We start from the raw sequence: 26,179 nt of genomic DNA on the forward strand, positions 1-26,179 counted from the left end.
TCATTGAGAAGTCCAGCAGATTCAGATGCTGAGCAATGCTTCCAATGACTAGGTGAACAGTGGCTGCTGTTTTTATTTGTATATCTGGTATATTCTATGTTTTACATTGTTATATTTTATTACATTTGTATTTGACAATTAGTATTTTCACCCTGATGAGTCTTACAGTCAACTGGATAGGTTTTTGGCCCAATTTAATGCAAGGAGCTAAACTATCTTCTTATATACAATTGGCTAAGTGGGTGGGCGGTCTCTGTCTGTCTCTCTGTCAGTCACGATCATCACTCATCAAAGTGACGGAAGTGACATCATCAGTGAGGTGGGTAGTGGTGTAAGTCACGTTTTGTATCACGAAAGTGATGGAAGTGACATCACTTCCTGGGCAAAAGTTGGCGCAGCCATCAGTGATGTCACTCATGTAGTATGAGTCAATGGCACACAGTTGCACGATGGTGCACAGTTGCAAGGGGAGACAGTTGCGTAACTGTGAGTTGCTCAACTGTGATGTCACTTGTAGTTGTGATGTCATGACTCATGAGTGATGTCACTCGCGCAATCTAGTAAGAGTGGTGCCAGCGGAGGTCCAAAATGCGTGACATGTAGCCAATGAATAGCCAGGAAGGGGGCTTGCGCTTCAATTATACAATTTGATTATTTAAACGTCTGACCCTTTCAAAGTACATCACAAACTGTCCATTTTGCTGCAACTCGACAGCGCTAGTTAATCCAGAACCTTATTTCTGGGAACTATTGTGAGGTAAAAAAAAAGAAAAAAAGTCCATTGGAGTGAATGGAGATGTGGCAACTCTTCTATTAATTGGCTCTGCTCTGAATACTATAATTGGAGAGCCGATGGCACACAGTTGCACAGTTGCATGATCGCACAGGCGGACGGTTGCTCATCTGAGATGTCAATTGGAGCGCTTGCACAGTTGCTCATGGCACACTGTTGCACAACAGACCCTTTTGTAGACATTTTGTGTCTACAAGGCAGGATAAACACAGGTGTACTAAAACATGAATTAGGGTTTCCAACTTCCAGTCCATTTAGGTGTTCCGGTGCTGGGGCCCTAATTAGTGAGTTGGATTGCACCTGTGTTTATCCTTTAATTTAGACACAAAATGGTGGCTGTGAAAAGGGTCTCATCAGTGATGTCACTCGAGCAACTGTGATTGAAGGGCCGATGGCGCACTCTCCAGAGTCTCCACCCTAGAAATCAAGTGCGCGTAGCGGTAGCGCGTGAGATTTTCGAGTTGTGAAAAATGCTGTCATGTCAAGTGTAATATTTTAAATTAAAATTCCTCATTTGTTCTGAGGTCACACTTGCTCTTTAATATGACTTATTTACTTTAAATCCAGTAATTGTGTTATTGACTAATAGGGATGGGCATCGAATTTCGAATTTTCGAATAATCGTTGTTATTATCAAGGTCGACTTTTATTATTGAACTTCGAAATTCGAAAAAAAAAAAAAAAAAAATTTGAGTGAAATGTTGCATTGTCTCCCCTGATTCTAAGTATAGTCAAATCAATTTTTATAAGCATTTTAAGCAAGGTTTATGGAAAAATGAATGGCGGATGAAATCCCATGAAGAGGGAGAGGGGGTGACTTTGGCACCCCTTTGGCACTCAGACCTGAGCCTACTAAATATTTAATGAACCACTCATGATTGTCAAAACTGTTTTTTATTTTCGAAAATGTCAATGTCATGTAACATGTTCTTTACTTCAGTGGTGCAATGCTTGTTTGAGCTAAAAATCCACAGCAGAAGCTTTTTATATTAATTAATAAAGCCGTAGACTTAGAATCAGGGGAGACAATGCAACATTTCACTCACACAAAAAAAAAAAAAAAAAAAAATTTTTTTTTTTTTTTTCGAATTTCGAATTAAATTCGAATTTGGCCAGCGAATTTCGAATAGTGTTTTTGCTAGAAATGCCCATCCCTATTGACTAATGGCAGCTTAAAGGAGAACTTACACAGCACAGCAGACAGACTGTGAATGGGCGGAGGAGGAGGAGGAGAGATCCGACTATAGGCTACTCAGCTACTGTGCCCGTCTGTGAAAAGCGTCCTGTCCAGTCGCACCTTCGCAAAAAGATGCGGGATTCCCTCAATCCTGTACCCAATCTTAGACTATATTGAGCAGAAAAATCGCACACCAGCTATTTCTGTCTGTGTTTGTTTGTTGCGCCGTGATGTTACAGAGCGCCCCATGCATGCAGGAGCCAGGCTGTTTCGCCAGCCAGGGTCTGGGAGGAGGGAGGAGGCGCAGCCTGCAACTGCGCTGAGAGGAAAACTTTTGCACAACTTTTAACAAGAATCACGAAAAGCCCCAAAACGCAAATTAAAAACAGATTTCATTGCGCGGTTTATCGCTAGTTGTACGAGGGAATGACGTGGAGAAATCTCGCATTGTGTTACCCCAGAGCGGGGGGTTTCTCCTATTGTGCGGTGTGCTGCTGTAACGAGCCCATGTCACTTTGCTCTCGTAAACGTAGTTTGACACCTGCCATAGAGATACATGCAGAAAAATAATTAAATTTCTAGTTCGCCACTGAATTACCAAATTGATATAACTATCAACAATTTTCAGATTTTCTGTTTCCATACAGGCCACCAGCGTTGGCTAGTTGTTGATATTTATAAAGATATTGCCCCTCTCAAATAAATTATTTTTGAGGCAGTAGGCAAACTGTAATGGCGTCGATTTCCGAAAAAAAATCTTGACTTGAACACAGCCAAAGAGTCTAGTATAGACAAGAGTATATGTCATTTCTTGGTTTTTTTCATAGGTATTTTCAAATCACTGTTCTAATACATATCTAGGGGGTAAGTTCTCCTTTAACTGAGGTGAAATGCAAGGATAGATGTGGTACATGGTAACAGTTAAGTCTTTGAAAGAGCTGTTCATTTGCCTTTTTCTGCAGGGGAATTGCTTGGTGGCCCAAGCTGTACTGTGGTAGGAAAGGCAAGATTGACGTGTGTCTCTGTCATTTCCTAAATCAAACAGGCCTTGTGAATCAGCAAAATAGGGGAGAAATTAATACTCTCAAAATATTCAGGCCATGTCAGGAAAGTGCTTCATCTAAAAACATGGAAGAACCACAGAACCACAGGACCTCATTGACTTTTGGAGAACATCTGTGTGGAGGTTCTGCAAAAGCAGTGTGGGAGACGAGGCAGGAATGCCACGGCTCTCCGACCGCCTCCAAAGCAAACACGAGCGCTCCCTGACCCAACCAGAACAGCACCTCACTGAAGGACATGTATGGTGAGAATAACTCCGCTCTTGAGCAAACTGCTGTACTCTGCCAGATGGTCTCTCTGGATTCTCTTGTGCCAAAAACGTGCTTTGCAGACCGCTCAAGACAGGAAATGAGTCAGAGTATGTCCCCGTTTGACGTGGTCTTATGAGCACACATCGACCTACAACTCGAGCACAGGACTTGCTCTGAATCAGCAGGAAACTTTTGACAACTGTAAAAAAGCATGGTGGAAAAGTAGGTTGTAAGCTACCATTTTCCCAAATAAGCAGCTCGCAGCAGTGACTTAAACCACAGATCAAATTAAATTTACCAGATATTCTACTTTTGGCTCAAATAGGTTTCGGGGAAAGTCATGAACTGTAGCCTAGAGCCCCAAAAAAAAATATATGGGCAAAACTTGACTCAGCATCGCATGCAATTTGATCTCAAACAGATTTAATTTAGCTTTGCCCTGCAGCTCCTCTCTCAAATGGCAACATCCATCTGATTATTGGCCGGCTCTGGTTAGAGCTGGCTAGGGCAGGCAGTCATTCTGCAAGTCAGGAGACACTGACTTAAAAACAGCTACCAGCAGACAGTTGCTTACTGCCTGCCTCTGGACAACAGTCAAGCATTTCTGTATCAGACTGGACTGTATGATGATGAGGCAGCTAGACTCCTCTTGTGCAGAGCCACATTGTTGGAGAATAGACACCCCCTGTTTTTTTTGTTTTTATTTATTTATTTATTTATTTATTTATTTATTTATTTATTTATTTATTTATTTATTTATTTATTTATTAAATTGTACAACTGCCTTGCCTCGGTCCTCTCTTTTGCCTTTACCATTGAGTGAAGCACATTCCTTGGCCCCATCTGGTACCAGCATGGGATGTTTGGCTTGGCATAGCCAGACTTGTTCCAGCACGGCGCTTTCATGGAACAGGCAGGGGGAAGCATTCTGTGGTGTACCGCGCCAGCAGTGATGATAAAGAATGTTGCTCTGTCCTCAATCACTCTGTCCGACCAGTTTTTTTAGATCCTCTCTTGTCTGTTGTTTTCGTTCTACTTGTGTGTGTGTGCGCAGTGATTTCTGTCTGTTCTCCACCACCAGCCTTTTTTGACGATGATGATGATGATGATCATGATCTTGATGATGATTCTTATTACGATTATTATATTATTACAGTATTATTTCTATAGAGAGCATTTGCTTAGAGATGGTAGTGTTTAGCTGTTGTTGCACTGGTATTGTAATGACTGTCCTGGTTGAGCCCTGTCATCAAGTACAAGCACAGGTCGATTTAAACAAACTTCATCAGGTGCACAGTCCTAACTGGCATCTTACATTGGCAGCTAGTATGCTCAAACAATGGACGTGTTTCAGCTGTCAGCCATAATCAGTGTTATGTTATACATGGAGGAAGTGACATGTCAATACTTAGATGCAAATGGAACTTATTGAATTGCACATAAAATAGCCAATAAAACATGCAGTCAGCTACAGTATGTGCAGTTCAATAGGTTCTATAAGGCTAGTTTTCAGCCACTTGCACACAGAGGAAGTTTAAGCTCCTTTTGTATTGTAATTTCTATTTTTATAATTACATTTCTCTTGTTACTAATTTGTAATATTTTGCCCCTTTTTTGTATACAGTATTTCTGATGATGCTGTATATTATGTACTTCTGACATTAGTCCTCATTGAATGGGGAATGTTTGTGCAGATACCCAGTCCATGTGAAGATCATCAAAGGACGCCATAGTCTTAATCTGATCTGTGTAGGCTGTCCATCCTCTCTAGTCTTTTTATCATTTGCCATTGTTAGTTTGGAGGAAATTGTGCATGGTCCATCATCTTCTGCTGGAACATCTAGATCAGCGTTGTGCATGTGCCATGGAGGTAGAGTCTGTTGCATCACCGTCAACCAGACGGTCCCCGGTTAATCACTCAAACCACCTGTTGTAGTCTTTATTTGGAAGCAGAACCTGCATACTCTCTGCCCCGCATGGCACATGATTGGGCACCACTGTTGGAGATGGTTGTTCTGGGCTCTAGAGGCCAATGCAGGCACTGCCATGCCATTGGAACCTGGAAGACGGCTGTTGCATGATATGAGGACTGGACAGGATAATGTATAAAGTGTCAGGATGGATGCAACTTGGTCAGACTAGGCGATTATAATGCCAATTTGAAAACTTGATTTGAATCTTGGTTGGCACAGATTATCCTGTAGCGTAACTAAGCGGGCTCAAGACTGCTGACTCTGGCTATTTGACCTGGTGTCATTTTTTCCAAACATGCTTGTGTTTGCTTGATTTTGTGGGACTGGGTCTGGTCTGGCTCGACTAGTGTGAAGTGAACACTCGCCAAGACTGAATTCTTGGAGTTTAGACACGGGGAACAAAAAGAACCCGGAAGAAAAGTCACATTCAATGCCCACTCGCATGGATAGTTTACGTTAGTAAGATTCACAACTTTATATGGATTTCTATATGCAGCAGAATAGAGTTTACCCACATACCTCATTGTCATACATTCTTATACATCATAGTAAATAGTGTCAAGGAAAAAGCATAAATTAATGCTTGTGGTGCTCCTTTGCTCACTGAATGGCTATCATAGTAAGCCCACCTTTTTTATTCACCCCTATTCACTGGACGTCAGTGTTGGGTTCCAAACCGGTTGCATCACTGTGAAGACATGCTAAATGTACATCCATGTCTTACGCTGTTTAATGTTTTGTTGTGTGCTCTCTGTTTTTGGACTTCTTTTTTCTGTACCATGTGGAGGTGTGGCTTGTGTACAAGAATTCCAATGCCTTTTAATGCCAAATTCTTATGCAAATGGCAAATAAACTTGAACTTGATCTGAACTAAAGCATGGATGTGATTGATGATTTATGAGGGGACATTGTTCTCTGTGGTGCATTTATTGATCCATATTTAAGTCTTCAATGATTTGCTACTACAGCCCAAATGACAGCTTTGCCAAGCTACAGATTGACTTGTCTTGCTAATGTTTGAACAAGAAAACGACTGGACATTTTCCCCTTGTTGTTTTCTTACAGCAATTAACACGTCCCTCGCAAGAAGACAAGTCCGACGACAAAAACGAAGAAGACAAATCTGAAAAAGCTGAGAAAAAAGAAGACGAGGAGAAGAAGGACGAGGAAGAGAAAGATGAAAAGGAGGACTCCAGGTGAGTTATAATAACTGTTTGTCCCAGTGTCTGTCCAGTCCACTGGTTAAGGTGCTCCTATCAGTTTGCTGCCATAGCTTTTGGAAGAGGATGTCTTAGTAAATTATATAGACATATTACTGCGCTCTCAGTAAATTATAGCCTTCATGTTATGCAACTGGATTTCTAGAGTCTTAGTTTCAGGATCAACGTCCCTCTTTTTGTGTTGTAAAATGTGCCAGAGGAGGAATCCCTGCCCTACTCAGGCATGACGGCTGACCAGAGCTTCTAAAAGCCACCGTGCTATTTGAATGCTATTGAAAACCTATGATATTCACCTATGATATTCAGCTAATCTTGTAGAGTAAAAAAAAAAATCATCATTGTATGTACTAACTTTTTTCCAAATCTAAAAATGAAGCAACACTTCCTGGACCTATTCCACTGACATTGAATAAGAGGGAACGGTCAAAATGAATAGAAGATGGTACTATGAATCCACAAAGTTGGCTTCACATTCGATGTCAATGGTGCAGGCAGAGTGTTATTTGATCATATCATAGACTAGATTAGTCTTGGCTTTAAGACATTGATTTTGAGTGGTCTATCATTCATCATCATCATCATAGGATAAATAAATGTCCATTCTTTTTAGGCTGGGTTTTCCCTTTCGTAAAATGCTAAGTGCAAAGTAAAAATTGCGCAGAGTGATGGGAGGTTTCGCCACCGCATGACCTGCTGGGCTGATGGATGCTCATGAGCAGGGCTTGGAGAGGGCCCACAGTGTCTATTTTGCCTCAGGGCTAGCAGACATTAGATAGATGCCGACCCACTTGTTTACAGATACCACTTTCAGACAGACACGGTTCTGGTTCTGGTTCTGGCTCTGGTTCCGTTCTGGAGTCTCAGAACCTTGGTGCTTTCTGGCGAACCAGTCCGTGTTCACACCAGTTTAAGCGGAACCAAAGTGGGAGGACATTATTCGGTAGTCCTTCAGTTTTTTAAGTTTATTAATTATTTGGTCTGACGTTCGAGTGATCTCTTCCGCAAGTTCGGCATACAACTTGCTCTTTCTTGTACTGCTTTCTAGTTTTTCTTGAAATTCGGTAGATGCCCAAATCGCCACTAAACATTTGGTTTCCTCAGGAGACCACTGCAAATTATTTTTCTCAATGTTGTCGCTGCCTTCTTCTCCTTCCTGCTCGTTTTCACAGCCTAGAATAAGACACGCCCACTGATGATGTCACGCTTCCCAAGGAAAAACCAAGTATTTCTTGGTTCCGCTGAGAACGAACTTTTCAGGTTCCGAACCAATTATTTTTTCGGTCTGAACGCGCCGGCCGGTTCAAATTTGGGTTCGGGAACCGGAGCTGCCACGGAGCCCTGCCGGTGTGAAAGCCCTACCAGTTGACTCTGTGGGCAGCTAGTCTTGACTCATGTCCATCCATCAAATGTAAAATATATATACTGCTAAAGCATTAAGCAAACCTGCTAAGTCTTGTTTGGGCCAACTCTAAACTACTTGTGTGATGTGTTGTTCAGTTGTGCAGGAAAAACCGATTCTGAAAATACTGTTGCTGAATCGAAATGGAATGGATTTTTTTTTTGCTGTGCCACTGATCTTCCTCATTCAGATATGCAAAGGTTAAAGCTGTGCTTTCCCTTCCCAAACCACAGGGACATTGGCAAGGACAAAGACAAGTGTGACGGTGGGGAGGACGAGGACGGAAAGGAGCAAAACACGCCGCGTGGCAGGAAGACTGCCAACAGCCAGGGCCGCCGCAAGGGAAGGATCACCACGCGCTCCATGGCCAATGAAGCTGCATCTGTGGTGGCTGAGGAGGCCCCGCCCACCGGCCCCGAGCCCGCCTTGCCGGAGCCTCCACAGCTGGCTAAAGCTGATCCAGCCCAGAAGGCCATGAAGGAGCCTATAAAACCCCAGACCCCAGTAGCTGCCATTGATGCTAATAAAGGTAAACCACCACACTGATTGTGCCTCTGTGCTCTCCCACCTCCCATTTTCTCCCCAACTTCACTTAATGTAACTGGCCAACATAGACCATGTGATGTCAAATTGGTATTTCCAACAGAGCTAGAATGAGGTTTGAAACATTTCAAAACCCCAACAGTAAACGTCAGGTTTTGGAGTTAGAATCACAGAGCGACGGCTTCTTTCTATAGAATCACCATTTTGTGCCGACATTCAACAGTCTTCCAGGGAGAAACTTAAGTCTTCTTCCAGAAGAGGAATAGATGGCAGTTTCTCCATCGACTGTAGGCTCAGTAGATCATAATGCATTGCAGCCACAAGCCATGTTGTGTTTTTGATTGAGGGGTACCATAGACCCACCCCAATGTTCCTGAATTAGGTGTCCAGCCACCTCATAGGCCCGTACACCCCCCTCTGATTGAAGCAAAAGGTTAATGGACCTTCTCTTAGGGTTGTCAAAAGGCATTCTGGGAAATGTAGGAAATCCCTTCCCTATCTGAAGTAGAAGTACCGGTAGATTGAAACTAGGTTCACCAAAAACACGTAATCACAAAATAACTCCTGGGATAGAGTATCTGAGGGTGAATTGTTTTAATTGATTTGGATATAACATTACATTGGACTCACCTGAACAACAGACTGGAGCTTAGTACACACCTCACACATGCTCAATCCATGCTTTTTGTAACAACGGGTAACACAGTATAGCCTGCCTTCCATCTAGGGATGCAACGGTATGAGTTTTTGACGGTATGATAACCTTGGACAAAAATGTCACGGTATCGCGGTATTGCAGACCATTTGTGTTTTTACAATAGCCGAAATATTCCCATACAGCCGATGTTGTCTTTTTAGATGGGGGAAAGTTCAGGGGGGTCCTTGCGGCTCCTCTCTACTGTGCTCTATTCTAGGTTGGCATGCAACCAGGGGGAGGGGCCGCGTAAGCTGCACTCTGCAAGCGACCTGGGCACTTTGTTTTGGGGAAACAGCTGATACTGTGGGGAAGGTATGACGGCAAATTTTAGTGGTTTTGATACCGTTACGTTTTCAAACCGCGGTATACCTTCAAACGGTATACCGCTGCATCCCTACTTCCATCATGCAATAACTTCACCTAATTTAGTAATGGGAGCAATAGCAATAACATGTCATCGGTTACAATCAGCTGCCCAGAGCTCGGTACATTCTATGACAGCACATTTATTTTGAGAATCTTACATGTCATGCTATAATTTCTTATCGAAGCAAAGAACTTTGACTTTTTTTAATTTTTTTATATCTCATTGATCCAGAAATTAAGTTTTGTCACTGATTGGCCTATAGGGGATGCTGTATCATACATGGGTTCAAAGAATGGTCCCAGTTGCACAGATATCTTATCTTATGCCTTATAGAGAGCCCCAGGAATGAGTCCGGAAAACATTGACGCTAACACTTCCGGGTTCTTCACTGTTTTTGCCTATGGGATTTTTTAATGGGTTTTTGGCGCGATGCTTCTAATGGTCGCTGGGCAACGCAAGCTTAATCAAACGCGAACCAGTGTTCAGCAGGATAATCTTCAAACATGAGGACCATTTTTATGAGTTTTTAAGCTTTTACGTGCCGTTAAAAGGGCAGCTAGCTAGCAAACGGCTAAATGAGACTACACTGTTGAGTCGACGGGGATATTATACGTCATTAACGTCATCACTTCAAAGGACGAACACGGAAATTCTCTTTCCCTCACCTGGTTCTGCCCGGGATAATCAGTGCACAGCAGCGCACACATCAACAACACTCCAGTTTGAGTGGTGACGTGACGGGGAAGCCTATGCGACACTGTGTGTAGTTGTGGATTAGCTTAGCACGAGCTTTTTACTTCTAGGGCTCGCATTTATGCTTCAAAAGTCATGAAAGTGGTCCTCATGTGTGAAGATTATCCCGCTGAACACTGGTTCCCGTTTGATTAAAGGTCCCAATTCGTGCAGCTGTAACCTCTTAACACGTTGAGTGCCAAGGACGAGATATCTCGGCTTACATAATCCAACCGTTGAGTGCCAAGGACGAGATATCTCGGCTTACATAAACATTTTTTTTTTTTGACGGTGGGACATCGATCAACCCCTTTTACGTCTCCTACACCAGAATTGGAGGTATTGAATGTGTATAATCTATTTTACCGACCCACTGAGTGTCGACATGTCTCTCCACAGTAGAAAGAGGCGACCCAAAACTGGACGGAAAAGCGCAACGAAGCCGTTCTCATACTGTAAAATTGATGGCGAAAACGCTTTCACTTTCGCGCTGATGCACAGCGGTGGCAACGGTGGGGGGTTCCAAGAATAGATTGGATGCACACTTTGAAACACGCAGCATAAATATGACCAGAATCGCATCAAAGCTCTCAACCAAAACTCCACGAAATGAGCGAGTCCACCCAGACTTCCTCAAACAGCGGCCGCGCAAACAGGCAGCAGCCAGGCAGCAGCAACTTCGTTGTGACACGCCCGCTGGAGAGCCAGGGAGGCAGGAGGAGAACACACACGGAGGGAGGAGTTGGAAGCAGAGGGGGGTTTCCTGCTGTTATGGAGGAAATTACTGTTCAAAACTATTGTTTAGATGTCTGACTCTTACTGATGCCAAAAATGAATGGTTAAAGTGACTGTTCTATCGAATTTCACAAAAAGCCGTTTATCTCTGAATAATTTTTCTGACGCTGAAACCATGCTGTATTCAACTGCTAATGCTTACATAACTACTAACTCTACAAACTAACTCTTTTAGACAGAGAAAGCACACATTCTATTAGTTCTTTTTAGATGATTGGTGTTCACGAAGTCTTAACAGAAAAGAATCCTCGGCTCTTGTAAAATGAGCCAGAATCCTCAAAAAAAAAACTGGCAGAACCTACCTACAGCATTGAAAAAAGGGCTGGCAGTCAATGTGTTAAAAACGTGTGTCTCTGGTCCATAAAACATGATTCTGGATTAATCTGTCGAAAATATAGCAACCCCGTTTGTTGTGACGGAGTTCTCACTTCCTCATCTCGTCGCTTCCCAAGAATGGCCTGTTTCTATAATATATTCAGAACTAACAGTTCCCATTGGCCGCTGAGGGAGAGCCCGCCCCAGGCTCCCAGCGGCCAATCAGATTAGCATCTGTGGACCAGCACGCTAGGTTGCGAGTTATCGTTAACTTAACGGTACTACGCTAAAGAGGACATCTCAAAATGCCTAGACTTACCGAATGCACCTCTGCAGTTGCTGCATCACGTACAGTTGGCGTCGCTCCAGCTAGAAGTGTTAATTTTGTGGCTATAGACTAAATGGTGCAGGTAGCTTGTGTGAGAGAGACCCGCGCAGTATGCAGGAGGAAGCTAGTGACGTCCCAATTCCCCTCTGGGCAAACGAAGCGTTTGGGGGTGTGGCTTGGAGGAGACTGCAGGGGGACGCTGGATAGGGACAAATCCAACTGTGGCAGTTCTGAGCGTGTGACCACTCATTACAGGGAGGGCTGACAGCAGTATATATGCATTTACAAGTAAAAACAGCTTTTGCACGGAATGGGACCTTTAAGCTTGCGTTGCCCACAGACCTTATTTGAAGCATCGCGCCAAAAACCCATTCAAAAATCCCATAGGCAGAAACGGTGAAGAACCCGGAAGTCCGGGACCTCCGCGTTCCGACTACAAAAATACGTCATCCCTGGGGCTCTCTATAGTAGAGCTCATGTCTCAGTCTGGAGGAGAGCGCACCTCAACAGAAGTGGCTGAACAAGGCTTGACAACATTCAAAATAAAACTCTTGAGATCCCGCCCCCGCCCTTCCTTAAAAATGTGTAGAAGTTCAAGCCCTTGTTTGCGTGGTGCAGTCGGTTCAACAGGTTCAGGTACTCATTGACTCTCTGCTGAGTGTCAGACAGGCGCTGCAGGTCTGTCTGCTCCGTCCGTCACCATGGCAATGCACTGCCTCCTGCTAGAGCTGTTGTCATGGTTCTCGGTCACGCACAAGAGCTCTTCTTCGCTTTGATGTCTCTGTTGCTTTCTCGCTGGCAGTAGGGATGGGGATCGTTTCGTGAGTTCCCGACACCGGCGCTAAACCGATACTTGTAAAATGGCACCGATGCCTAAACGGCGCCTGAACCGATACTTTGAGTAATTCAATTAATTTAATAATTTAATAAATTATTAATTTAGAACAGATTTAAAGTGGATTATTTTTTATTTAAAGAGGATTTCAATGCGTGGCATGCTCCAAATGATAAGGTTAGTGAAGCTACGTGGCTGCGTGCGGTATCGGAGCACTGGGCACGGCACCTAAATGAGCCACCCAATTCTGCTTTACAAACCGTACTGGTAGTACCGCTTGTAAAGGTACTGGTACCATAGTGGTACTGGCTTTCGGCACCCAGCCCTATCTCCCAAGTCATCTGCGTTAAGCTCGTCTTTGTGTTAATCTCTATAGTTAATTTGCCGTGTTTGAAGTGTTCTGTGCTCTTCCGCCACCTGCTCGCCTCCCCCCTCTGTCTGTTGAGCTCTGCCTGCTCCCTCCTCTGTCTGTTGAGCTCTGCCTGCTCCCTCCTCTGTCTGTTGAGCTCTGCCTCTCTCGTCTGTCTGTTGAGCTCTGCCTCTCTCGACTGTCTGTTGAGCTCTGCCTCTCTCGACTGTCTGTTGAGCTCTGCCTGCTCCCTCCTCTGTCTGTTGAGCTCTGCCTCTCTCGACTGTCTGTTGAGCTCTGCCTCTCTCGTCTGTCTGTTGAGCTCTGCCTCTCTCGACTGTCTGTTGAGCTCTGCCTCTCTCGACTGTCTGTTGAGCTCTGCCTCTCTCGACTGTCTGCTGAGCTCTGCCTCTCTCGACTGTCTGTTGAGCTCTGCCTCTCTCGACTGTCTGTTGAGCTCTGCCTCCCTCCTCTGTCTGTTGAGCTCTGCCTCTCTCGACTGTCTGTTGAGCTCTGCCTCTCTTGACTGTCTGTTGAGCTCTGCCTCTCTTGACTGTCTGTTGAGCTCTGCCTCTCTCGACTGTCTGTGGAGCTCTGGCTCTCTCCTCTGTCTGTTGAGCTCTGCCTCTCTCGACTGTCTGCTGAGCTCTGCCTCTCTCGACTGTCTGTTGAGCTCTGCCTCTCTCGACTGTCTGTTGAGCTCTGCCTCTCTCGACTGTCTGTTGAGCTCTGCCTCTCTCGTCTGTCTGTTGAGCTCTGCCTGCTCCCTCCTCTGTCTGTTGAGCTCTGCCTCTCTCGACTGTCTGTTGAGCTCTGCCTCTCTCGACTGTCTGCTGAGCTCTGCCTCTCTCGACTGTCTGTTGAGCTCTGCCTCTCTCGACTGTCTGTTGAGCTCTGCCTCTCTCGACTGTCTGTTGAGCTCTGCCTCTCTTGACTGTCTGCTGAGCTCTGCCTCTCTCGACTGTCTGTTGAGCTCTGCCTGCTCCCTCCTCTGTCTGTTGAGCTCTGCCTCTCTCGACTGTCTGTTGAGCTCTGCCTCTCTTGACTGTCTGTTGAGCTCTGCCTCTCTCGTCTGTCTGTTGAGCTCTGCCTGCTCCCTCCTCTGTCTGTTGAGCTCTGCCTCTCTTGACTGTCTGTTGAGCTCTGCCTCTCTCGACTGTCTGTTGAGCTCTGCCTCTCTCGACTGTCTGCTGAGCTCTGCCTCTCTCGACAGTCTGTTGAGCTCTGCCTCTCTCGACTGTCTGCTGAGCTCTGCCTCTCTCGACTGTCTGTTGAGCTCTGCCTCTCTCGACTGTCTGCTGAGCTCTGCCTCTCTCGACTGTCTGTTGAGCTCTGCCTCTCTCGACTGTCTGTTGAGCTCTGCCTCTCTCGACTGTCTGCTGAGCTCTGCCTCTCTCGACTGTCTGTTGAGCTCTGCCTCTCTCGACTGTCTGTTGAGCTCTGCCTCTCTCGTCTGTCTGTTGAGCTCTGCCTCTCTCGTCTGTCTGTTGAGCTCTGCCTCTCCCGTCTGTCTGTTGAGCTCTGCCTCTCTCGACTGTCTGTTGAGCTCTGCCTCTCTCGTCTGTCTGTTGAGCTCTGCCTCTCTTGACTGTCTGTTGAGCTCTGCCTCTCTTGACTGTCTGTTAAGCTCTGCCTCTCTCGACTGTCTGTTGAGCTTTGCCTCTCTCGACTGTCTGTTGAGCTCTGCCTCTCTTGACTGTCTGTTGAGCTCTGCCTCTCTCGACTGTCTGTTGAGCTCTGCCTCTCTCGTCTGTCTGTTGAGCTCTGCCTGCTCCCTCCTCTGTCTGTTGAGCTCTGCCTCTCTTGACTGTCTGTTGAGCTCTGCCTCTCTCGACTGTCTGTTGAGCTCTGCCTCTCTCGACTGTCTGCTGAGCTCTGCCTCTCTCGACAGTCTGTTGAGCTCTGCCTCTCTCGACTGTCTGCTGAGCTCTGCCTCTCTCGACTGTCTGTTGAGCTCTGCCTCTCTCGACTGTCTGCTGAGCTCTGCCTCTCTCGACTGTCTGTTGAGCTCTGCCTCTCTCGACTGTCTGTTGAGCTCTGCCTCTCTCGACTGTCTGCTGAGCTCTGCCTCTCTCGACTGTCTGTTGAGCTCTGCCTCTCTCGACTGTCTGTTGAGCTCTGCCTCTCTCGTCTGTCTGTTGAGCTCTGCCTCTCTCGTCTGTCTGTTGAGCTCTGCCTCTCCCGTCTGTCTGTTGAGCTCTGCCTCTCTCGACTGTCTGTTGAGCTCTGCCTCTCTCGTCTGTCTGTTGAGCTCTGCCTCTCTTGACTGTCTGTTGAGCTCTGCCTCTCTTGACTGTCTGTTAAGCTCTGCCTCTCTCGACTGTCTGTTGAGCTTTGCCTCTCTCGACTGTCTGTTGAGCTCTGCCTCTCTTGACTGTCTGTTGAGCTCTGCCTCTCTCGACTGTCTGTTGAGCTCTGCCTCTCTCGTCTGTCTGTTGAGCTCTGCCTGCTCCCTCCTCTGTCTGTTGAGCTCTGCCTCTCTCGTCTGTCTGTTGAGCTCTGCCTCTCTCGACTGTCTGTTGAGCTCTGCCTCTCTCGTCTGTCTGTTGAGCTCTGCCTGCTCCCTCCTCTGTCTGTTGAGCTCTGCCTCTCTCGTCTGTCTGTTGAGCTCTGCCTCTCTCGTCTGTCTGTTGAGCTCTGCCTCTCTTGACTGTCTGTTGAGCTCTGCCTCTCTCGACAGTCTGTTGAGCTCTGCCTCTCTCGACTGTCTGTTGAGCTCTGCCTCTCTCGACTGTCTGTTGAGCTCTGCCTGCTCCCTCCTCTGTCTGTTGAGCTCTGCCTCTCTCGACTGTCTGTGGAGCTCTGCCTCTCTCGACTGTCTGTTGAGCTCTGCCTCTCTCGACTGTCTGTTGAGCTCTGCCTCTCTCGACAGTCTGTTGAGTTAGGTAAGGTCTGCGCCCAAATGTGATATATTAACCCCTCTGCGGTGTGTCCTTGCAATCCTTCGGCCCTCTGACCTCTCCTGGCCACATCGTCGGCGTATCGGGGATTGACCTGGGACTGTGTCCGGTGCACTCTCCCTGAGCCGACTACATTGTGGATTTTGTGTGTGTGTGTGTGCTCGCTCTCGAGTAACCCCCCCCCGGCTCGGTTGCTTCTCAGAAGTGTGCTAGGCGCTAAAGGGTAGCTATCTGTCAGTCTTGCCCAGTTGAAGCGGTGCCAGGGCGGACTCTGATTCAGCCGTTTGAACTCATTTCAAATCATGGGGTAGGGCGAGGGATGTTTCTCTTCTTGTCAGGTGAGGTGTTGCATTGTGGGTGCACACCCCTCTCCCTTTCTTCATAGCTCCAACTCTTCAAAGGCCTACGTGATGTTAATGGTCCACCCCAGCGGGAGCTCAGCTGTCATGGGGTAGGACATGTGAGTCTTTGCCACGGGAGAGGGCAGCCCAGTCCAGCAGACATTTGTTTGACTGGGTGTAACAGAGTGTATGGCCGCTAGACCTTCGCTAGGAGCCGTCTCAACAGTGAGAATTGATCCGTTCGTGTGTGTGTGTGTGTGTGTGTGGGGGGGGGGGGGGTGCGAGCCTCCTGTTAATGTCAAGGGTTCATCTGCTGCTATATTTGTCCAAATGTTGACACAATCTGAATGGGTGCCATGGAGGAGTGTAGGCCAGGGTTCACTCAGCCCTCTTCACGCTAACGTGCACTCCTGTTCTGTGAATTCTGGAGGGGAGGGGGGCTGTGTGGCCAAGCCCAAGCAAGGAGGGGGAGTGTGTGTGTGTGTGTGTGTGTGTGTGTGTGTGTGTGTGTGTGTGTGTGTGTGTGTGTGTGTGTGTGTGTGTGTGTGTGGCAGTGGAAGGGGAGGGAGGGTGTTGGGCTGGCTGTTCTATCTGTCTGTTTGTCTCCATCCAAGGCCATTTCCCAAAGAGGGAGGCACGGCTCTCCACTCCTCCACTGTCTGGCGCTCGATCAGCTGACCAAGGCCCCTCCCCCTGTGGATTAGCGAGGGGGAGGGCTTGTCCTGGGCTGTGGGGAGGGAGGGAGGGAGGGAGAATGAGAGAGCGTGAGAGAAAGGGAGGAGAGAGAGAGAGAGAGAGAGAGTGCGAGTGAGGGAGCAGGTCTCAGCAGCCCCTTGAATGTAAACAGATTATTAGATTAGTGGCCATGAGAAGGAGGCGACCGAGGAGAGGACTGTCGCTCTCTCCATCTGTATTTCTCTCTCTCTCTCTCTCAGCCGGTCTCCCTTTCTGTCCATCAGCACTGATGGAGCTGTTTCCTCTCTCTCTGTGATTTAGCTGTTTCCTCTCTCTCTGTGATTTAGCTGTTTCCTCTCTCTCTGTGATTTAGCTGGCGCTATTGAAACCGGAGAAACTTCTCGCTGGACCGAGGAGGAGATGGAGGTTGCCAAAAAAGGTAGCGATTCAATTCATTTCTCTCTCTCTCTCTCTCTCTCTCTCTCTCTCTCTCTCTCTCTCTCTCTCTCTCTCTCTCTCTCTCTGTCTGTCTGTCTCTCTGTCTGTCTGTCTGTCTGTCTGTCTGTCTGTGTGTGTGTGTGTGTGTGTGTGTGTGTGTGTGTGTGTGTGTGTGTGTGTGTGTGTTGCTTTTTTCCTCTCTTGCGGTGGCTCCTCTGCATTTTATGATCTTTCCCTGTTTTTTCCCTTCCCCTCCGTTTCTCTTTCCCCCTCCGGTTGTGCGATCTTGCCCTGCCCGTTACCTACATGTAGACATGAATGCATGGCACATGCGTTCACACAGACAGAAAGTTGGGCAGTTGCTTTACTGGAGGCTTTCAGGGAACCATAAAGGGAGGTTGCCCCCCCCCCCCCCCGTTTTCTTTTAGCTGTACTGCTCCGCTTGCTTCTCACAAGTGATCTATTAAGGCCATCCATGAAGCAGCAGAGCGTGACAGTTAGCGGCTTTCTCCAGAGATCACTATGTATTATTCACATTCAAACACTTTGTCTAAATGTCTATTACAGGCGGTGCCTGGTCTTGGACTACTACTGCAGCAACTAGTCAAGTTCATCTGCCATGCAAGTGTAGGTCCAGCACCACCTCCACCTCCACCCTGACCACCCCCCCCCCCCCCCCCCCCCCACCGCTCAGCTTTGTTGCCCTAGGGCAGTGATACTCAACTTGCGGCCCGCGATGGAATTGCAAAAAAAAATAACTCACCTGAACACAACATGCAAGATAGCCGCTGAATAAGTGTCCAAATGTTCATGTCATTCTGGCCAATACTCCACTTCTGTTATAGCATTTCAGTCTGGAATATGGAATATCTTTCAATAATCTATGATTTAGCTGCTAAATTGTCAAATACCGCCGTCTGCTCGTTACCCAGGCACTTATGTATGTACTTAACCTAACTAACTTAACCTAACTAACTATCCGGTGTGCACAACATTGTCAGACTAAACTCCGGCTGACACCCCAAAAACCTACAATCCCCTACAGACAAATGTATATTGTTTGTTTATTAACTGGCCCCTGGCCTTCTATCATTTCACGAAAGTGGCCCCCAGGCAAAGCAAGTTGAGTATCCCTGCCCTAGGGCCTGGGTTCTTACCGAGAGGCTCTTGAGCACTAAGACCAAGGGACTGGGCCAGGGTCAATAAAGGGATTAATGTGGATTAATTAAGAGTCTTGGGTGGGTTTGGGAGATTTGCTCCGCCATTCACCAGAAGGCATTGCTAGCTGCTATGATCTCCTCAGGCATTCAGACCTGTATGCTGGAGATGTCTGTAGATTAGTGTACCTAAAGCGAGACCTGCGCTAGTGCTACTAGTCATATGATAAAGCGGGTTTGTAAATCACCATCAGCGATGCTATGGCGGGTCATGTGTGTGTGTATAGTGCACAGTTAAAGCAGTGCTGCTCTACGAGTCAAAGTTGTCAACTTTTAATCTGCATAAGACAGGGTGTTTAAACCAGGCTAATCCATCCCAGGCCCGGTTCTCACAACTATGTGGGGGGGGGGGGGGGGGGGGGGGGGTTCATGCCATTTCACACTTGCACTGAAATAGGACTGGTCCGAACCAGAAGCTTGCAGTTTTCCCATTGGTTGTTAGGTGTTTCCCATTGTTCACAATCACTGATAAACAATCCATAAGCCAAGCAGATGTGTGAACCAACAGAATGGTATCATATCCAGGAGTTATGATGATGGAGGATCCTGCTGCTTCTTCTCGTCGTCTAGGTTGACTGTCAAGGATGTCTCCACACAGTCAGCATAGTTGGACATATGAGGCTTGGTTTCCTCCCTCCAGAGGAAGCTATTTACTACCGTTCATTCTTGAACTGTATGAAAAACAACTTCTACCCATTTTGCCAAAATTGCCAGAGCGAGATCATCCTGGCATCTTGGTTCGTGTGCAGCTTGCACAACACGGCACGAGACCAGGGGTTTCCCACAGAGATGTAGTGCCGCCTGCTATTGGTCCGTGGTTGGCGAGCTGCGCGATCACTGGACAGAATGACCTGTCCATCACGCCCCAAAAGCTTAGTCTAATTAATCGTCTATTTTGCTCTAAACGGGTGAGCTACATCATGAAAGGTGAAATTGGCTATATAGACCAAAACTCTTTTTTGAACCAGGATGTAAATGTGTATTTTTGCTGTAAACTCAAAAACTTTAAAAACATTTTAACATGGGGGTGATTCTGGGGATTGACTCCCTTTTTCAGCCAGCCTCAAGTGGCCATTCGAGGAACTGCAGTTTTTTGCATTTCCACATTGGCCTCAATGCGACCAACTGAGACTGCCCCCTCGGTCTTAACACGCTCAAAGTATACTCTAGGGCAGTGATACTCAACTTGCGGCCCGCGATGGAATTGCAAAAAAAAAAAAACTATCTATCATCTATCTATCTATTCTATCTATATTCTGTCATACCAAATGCAAACTGAACTGCAGAAATTCCTAGTGAACCGTGAGCTTTGTGAAACAGTACATCTGGTTTGTGTCCCAGATGCCTTTAGAGAGACCCCCCCCCCCCCCCCCCCAAAGGAACTAGGCTACTCCATTTGTTCATCTGACATGTTGCAGAAGTTGAGTGAGACATGTGAGGGACATTTCTGACGCAACAGCGTGTGATGAGGTACGTCTCGTGTTGACGCAGCTGGCCACACGATGGCTTCAGTCAGGCAGAGATGGGAAACATTTGTGTGAACACGACTTAAACAGTGTGTAAGTGCTCTTGAGGGTTACTGCTGACAGAGCTAGTTATGTGTGAGAGTGTTTATGGAATCTTTACGCCTGTGAGATGGACAAGGGATAGAAATGTCATGTGCGATACTGGTCCAAATGACTGAGTCTAGACACACAGCTCTAAAGATCTATATGGCTTAGCTAATAGCTAGTGTGCACTGCTAGGGCTTTTGTGTAAAGTGTCCTTTAGCCAGCTATATCACATCCTCCTGAAGCAAACGCCACCATCCCCGGCCTGACTTCCTCGGTTTGTCTTTGAGTTGAAGTGCCTCCAGACAAGACATGAGTGTGGAACACTCCTAATGCCCTCATTCATTGAGCTGGAACAGTAATGGGGCTTTGTGCTCAGCTCGATGGTGATTTGTCAAAATGCCAGCATCCCTCATCTCAGTAGGGCAGAGTGAGGTAAGCAAGCGAGGGGAGGGGAGGGGAGGGGAGGGGCGGGCCTTGGCAGTCACGAGGGTTAGGCGATTTAGAGAGGAGACACCCTTGTGTCAAAGGCCATCGGCTGCCAGTTGGCTGCAGCTTGGCAGCGTAGCTTAAACGTTTATTGAGACCATCAAAGCTGATTGTGAGCTTAAGTGCTGTCAGGATGGGACAGATCATCAGCAAAACCATAGCAACAGTGACCCCTGGGGTTTAGTGTAATTTTGCAGTTCATATACCAAAAGTTCTACTTCAATAGGAATACTGGCGCATGCTGCTCTTTCATCCTAAACCGTTAAGAAGCAGTTGAGAGAAAGTTCAACAGTTGCATAGTATTCCTGATGCACCAATGCAACAACTAGTACAGTGTGTCAAAGTCTGTCAGGGTCAAACACTGGCTCGGAGGACAAGGCTAAATCACCATGCTGTTCCTTTAGCAAGCCTGCAGAGGAGTCCCATTTAATTGCATACAATTAGTTTCTTTTTTGTAATATAGATGGTTTTCGTGGAATTGTGTTGCTAGGGAACAGTTTGGAACATAGAGACAGTCCGCATGTCTGGGAACGCCCATACAGGCTCTAGGAACGCCCACAATAAACGCTGGGTTCGCTGGCTAAAGCTTCTGGCATACTCTTCGCGTGTCGGGGGGTGAGGCCTGAGCGCAGCGCGGCGCGTCCATGGAGATTTTTCTATCAGCGCGTCGGGTTTTGCTGCCTGTGCCTGTGAGATCTCCGTGGTAGGCTATCAGTGGATATCTGCTGTGATTGAGTCCTCACCGTCGTAAAGTCGCCTTTGAAGCATGACGTTCGATTATAACGAACTAGTTGTGTGGCTTAGCCTTCCCAAATGTTGAGGGTCGTTTTTTATAATTTAATACATAGAATTGGGAACGTTACATTCAATTTCATTCAGACTGCCTGGCGCCTGGAGCTGCGCACTGAGTATGTTCTGTTTTGGCCCGCGCAGAGTGCGCGCGCCCTCCTCGGAGCCCCTCCTCCAGCGCGTGCGCGAAGAGAATGCCAGAAGCTTAAGCCTTGCTGGGGGCGGGGTCAGGGTGGGGTAAATTCCCCCGTTCTATCCATTCAGCAAAGTTAGAATTTAGCTGATAGCCTAGCCCAGGCAGACACGATCGGGGATTTAACCACCGCAGTAAACGCACATCTGAGCAGACGTCTTGTGTTCTGCTCTAGAACCCCCAAACATGTAGTTTAGAGCCGCAGCACCGTCCTTTGGTGAGTCAGCCCATGAGATATATTGGCAGTTTTACCCCACTCGCGCGCCAGCTGTTTAACATTTTGAGGGTGTTCCCACACATGCGGACTGTCTATGGCTTGTTACTGTATGCCCTGTCAGATATTGTACTAGAAACACCGCAACAGGAAGTAAGCTGGGGGGAATTTAGAATGTTTATGTTGTCGAGTTGAAACTGCCGATAGCTTCAGCTTGTATATCGTACATGACAAGTGACCATATTCCCCTGTGTCCTTTAAAGCCTCGAGGGGCTGCTGAGACGTCCATGCTGAATTGTCTCTGTCCTGTGCTTAGGGCTAGTTGAGCATGGACGTAACTGGACAGCCATTGCCAAAATGGTGGGCACCAAAAGCGAGGCGCAGTGCAAGAACTTCTATTTCAACTACAAGAGACGACACAACCTGGACGACCTGCTCCAGCAACATAAACAGGTACAGCAGCACATTTGCTTTCGTTGGCTTTCTGTCACTGTCAGCCCGTGGGATTGTGGTAATCTATGCTAACGCTAACATGGTGTATCTCTCTTTCCCAGGACACACGGCGGGCTCGTGCTGATAGGTCTCAAGGTGAAGGTCTAGCCACAGCATCACCTGATGATGATGATGAGGAGGACAACCCAGATGACAGTGAAGGTCAGAGAGATGGACGAGACAAAGCATGTACACATTCCCACACACACACACACACACACACGCACTTGATTCGTTTGGGACTGTTCCTCGTGTTCATGTGAGGTGCGAGTCATGGGGCAACCTTGGTGAGGGGTGTCTGAATATTTTCGTATCCAGCTTTTTGCAATTTGCTCATAAAGCTTCATGCCTGACAGGAGCGAGTGACTAATAGAAAGTAATTGTCCAAAACGCCCTCTGAATTGTCATAATAAGGATTTAATTGGAGTTGAAGTGTTTTTTCACTACTGTCTGCAGTTTGAATGAGTGTAAAAAAGGATCAAATGAACAAGGGGTAGGAAGGAAGAGATAAAAGATATGAACTAATTCCGTCTACTGGGGCCTCTGTTGCGTAACAGTCCCATGGCTTTGAAGGCTCAAGAAAGCTTGCTGCTTGGAACACGGAGTGCTGGTCCACAAGTTTGTTTGATCCATGAGGCCTCCCTTGTCTGTTTCCCCCCGCCACTCCAAAAGGCCTGAGAATACCCTTATCTTTGTCTGTTTCCCCCCGCCACTCCAAAAGTCCTGAGAATACCCTTATCTTTGTGTGTTTCCCTCCCGCCACTCCAAAAGTCCTGAGAATACCCTTATCTTTGTCTGTTTCCCTCCCACTACTCCAAAGTCCTGAGAATACCCTTATCTTTGCTGCCATTACATGGTAAAGGCAGCCTAATACTATGCATGAGAATAGGTCATTGAGTGTGTGGCCAGATTAGTTGGATCCTTTCCATTTAATTCCAGTCACTAATATCTGCTGCAGTTCCCTAATCTCCATTTGCCATCTTTCTTTCTTATTTTCTCTCTTTTGTGCTTGCTAGCTTGCTTGCTTGACTCTCCTGACAGACGAGAATTTGATGGAAAGTCAGATTTGTGCATGCGTGCTTGCGTGCGTGTGTGTGTGGGTGTGTGTGGGTGTGTGTGTTTTGTTTTCCCTCCCTCCTGCCTTCTCTTGGACACAGCCTCAGACTCACTTGGACAATCAGTTTGTCAGTGCAGTTTAGTTTTTTAACACTAATCCTTTGCCTGTCTGATGAAGTCAGAAATAAATCAACTAATGTGACGCATGACTTGTACATTTTATAAATGTTTGTGTTGTAACAGGGCACCCTTGAAAATGAGAGCTTACTCTCAAGGGCCTCACACCTGTATACATAAAGGTAAAAAATAAAATCATTTTCAGTGCTGTTTCAGTTTAATTTGACAACTTTGGAAATATGCACATACATATTTTTGCAGCATTTCTTTTTGTTTCTCATTTGCCTGCAAGAGATAATAATGCTTTGAAACTGTTGGTTTTTATGTTGCATGCAATTATAGTTTGGTAATGGGACCACCTCATAAAGTAACAGCCACTTTTTAGTTGGAGTTTATCATATCAAAATATATTGTTTTCTTTTTTAAAGGAACAACGGGGTTTAATTTGTGGTCTTTGTTGAAAAGTGAGCACAGTCTTATATGATTTAAGTGTGTGGCCTCCAGCTCATGAGATAGCAGTGGCGACAGCAGGAGTCACAAGGTTTATTTGACTTTCTCTTTGTCTCATGGAAAACAAACTGTTGGTAAGAGGCCTTGGTGATCCACAGCCTGCAGATCATACGCTAGACCTAAGAATACCAGGGGGAGCATTCATACAGCAGTGTAGTATACTGACAGACATTCTGTTTAGGGTTGTGCGATGTCAACCAAATAGCCATCGCGCTGGTTCCACAGTGGAACATCGCGATGGGGGGCGGGGGTTTAATTAAAGATTTATAAAGTCACTGCGGTGCCATAATGTCCTTTGACTGCGCCGCTGCAATGCATGTTCACATTTACAACAGGACATCTGAGCTCTACATGAGACCAGCGGGCTCGGATAGGCTACTACTACAGCACAGAGCCAGCCGACTGAAGCAGTGGCTGTCACTACCAGCAATATTGAACGGCGCAAAAACAAATAACATTAACGTTACAGATCCTGACCAACAACGTGTGTGTAGAATTACTGGCGGATAACGTTAGATTCATGTGGGGCTCAGTTTTGAACCTGAGAGCGAGAGTTAAGGAGAGATAGAAACACAGCAGCAGCAGCATACAGTATGTAATGGAGCGACTTCATGGAAACAGGCAGGTTAAATTCACAGTTAAAGACTTGTACTCACTTTGGGGTGAAAACAGGAAAGAACGTGAAGTTTCTCCTTTGTCTTAACATTTTCACAACAACACAACCGACTTCTGCTTATCCTCCCCTCCTCCTCCGCTCTGCCGCTTCTTCTTCTGTTTGGTTTAAATTAACGGGGGTTGGCACGCTCTACTGCTTCTCTGAACTGGGTGTGCTTGTTTAATGCCGCCCGCGCGTCCCCCGGTGAGTGGACTTGGCCGTTTTTATTATTAAAACTGCACAATTTAAATGTTAATAGATAATTAATCATGATGGTGCGATGTAGAAGGCTCAGAGGTGGATGGGGGTGGGCCCATCGTCGATGCTTGATGCCATCGTCCATCGTGTCAACCCTAATTCTGATGTTTGCTATTGTATGTTTACTAATTCTGCTTCTATGATTTTGGTTTGCCACAGTTTAAAATATGCAGCTGCAAATTGTCTGCATAGACATGCTTATCTAGACCGTGATTTCCATAGCAACAACTGCAGTGTCAGACAATATGCTATGCCACCCAACAAGGGTAGGAAGGATTATTTTTAATATGTGGTTTCTATCACACACAGATATTTTCAGGAACTGAGGTAATGTTTCTTCCCCCCCCATAACTTTAAGATTGCAGATTGGCTGATGTCCAATTTAATGTCTACATTCTTGAAAGTAGAAAAGGAAAGAATTTGTCTTTTTTTTCTTTCTTGGAAGATGTCATTTAGTATCTTGGAGGTCTTGGTCTTGGCACAAGCTAACCTCAGTGGAATAAAGCAACATCCTGAAATACACAGAGATGTGTAGTAGAGCAGACAGGAGCAACTGGACACGTATATCAGAGGTTTATCAATCAAAACTGTAACGATGGATAAACCGGAGAAAGTGTGGAAAGAGATGAAGTGAAGTGTTTCATTGTGGTAAAGAGCACAACTCTCACCAGCATTTGAAAGGAAACGAGCAGGCATCAATTCCTTGCCTATCAGAATAAAATCACCTGAAATTAAATGCCTTTGTATGTACATTCATTCATTACTCAGCATTCGCGATACTTGGGATCTTCCAAATAAGATATCTACGAAGGGATGTTTGTTCAGAAATGTTGAGTTTGAAGTAGAAACGCATTATTTTGATTTCCATGCTATATAGCGTGTGAGGGACTGCTGCTGATAAGGAGGTTGTTGACGATAAGAGGCAAGTTTTTGGTTTCCTGGTCGTCAAGTGTCTTATCGGTGCTCAGGGCAGATCAAGCAGATGGTGGTTCTAGGTTGCTGTAAATGATTGCTTACACTTTGTTTTGTTAGACCCTGTATATCAAGGATATATGCAGGTCTGGACAAAGTCTTAAAATGTCTTAAATTATATTGTCTAAAGTCAAAACCATTTTTTTTTTAAATGCTGTTAAGAAGAGCATTTAAGAAGACTTAAAGCAGGGATACTCAACTTGCTTTGCGCAGGGGCCACTTTTGTGAAATGATAGAAGGCCAGGGGCCATTTAAAAAACAAACTATATCAATGTTTCTATAGCGGATCGTACGTTTTTGGGGTGTCAGCCGGAGTTTAGTCTGACAATCTTGTGCACACCGGATAGTTAGTTAGGGTAAGTTAGTTAGGTTAAGTACGGTACATACATAAGTGCCTGGGTAGCGAGCAGACGGTATTTGACAATTTAGCTGGAGCTCAGTCAAACTTTATTTCACGTTAGTTTTGATTGTGAATTA

The 26,179-nt window shown here is 46.2% G+C and overlaps 1 protein-coding gene across 2 annotated transcripts in view; it reads left to right on the forward strand.

Moving 5' to 3' along the window:
- The window catches only part of ncor1 (nuclear receptor corepressor 1), an 82,808-nt gene that overhangs the window by 9,337 nt on the left and 47,292 nt on the right, over window positions 1–26,179 (forward strand). For both annotated transcript variants that reach the window (XM_083645340.1, XM_083645341.1), the window contains exons 2-6: window positions 6,322–6,452; window positions 8,109–8,404; window positions 17,126–17,191; window positions 21,959–22,095; window positions 22,197–22,296. In XM_083645340.1, the coding sequence (XP_083501466.1) occupies window positions 6,322–6,452; window positions 8,109–8,404; window positions 17,126–17,191; window positions 21,959–22,095; window positions 22,197–22,296 (730 nt within the window). The remainder of the gene's footprint in view (window positions 1–6,321; window positions 6,453–8,108; window positions 8,405–17,125; window positions 17,192–21,958; window positions 22,096–22,196; window positions 22,297–26,179) is intronic.

The sequence above is a fragment of the Poromitra crassiceps genome (genome assembly GCF_964638095.1).
Source record: "Poromitra crassiceps genome assembly, chromosome: 1".
Taxonomy (NCBI): domain Eukaryota; kingdom Metazoa; phylum Chordata; class Actinopteri; order Beryciformes; family Melamphaidae; genus Poromitra; species Poromitra crassiceps.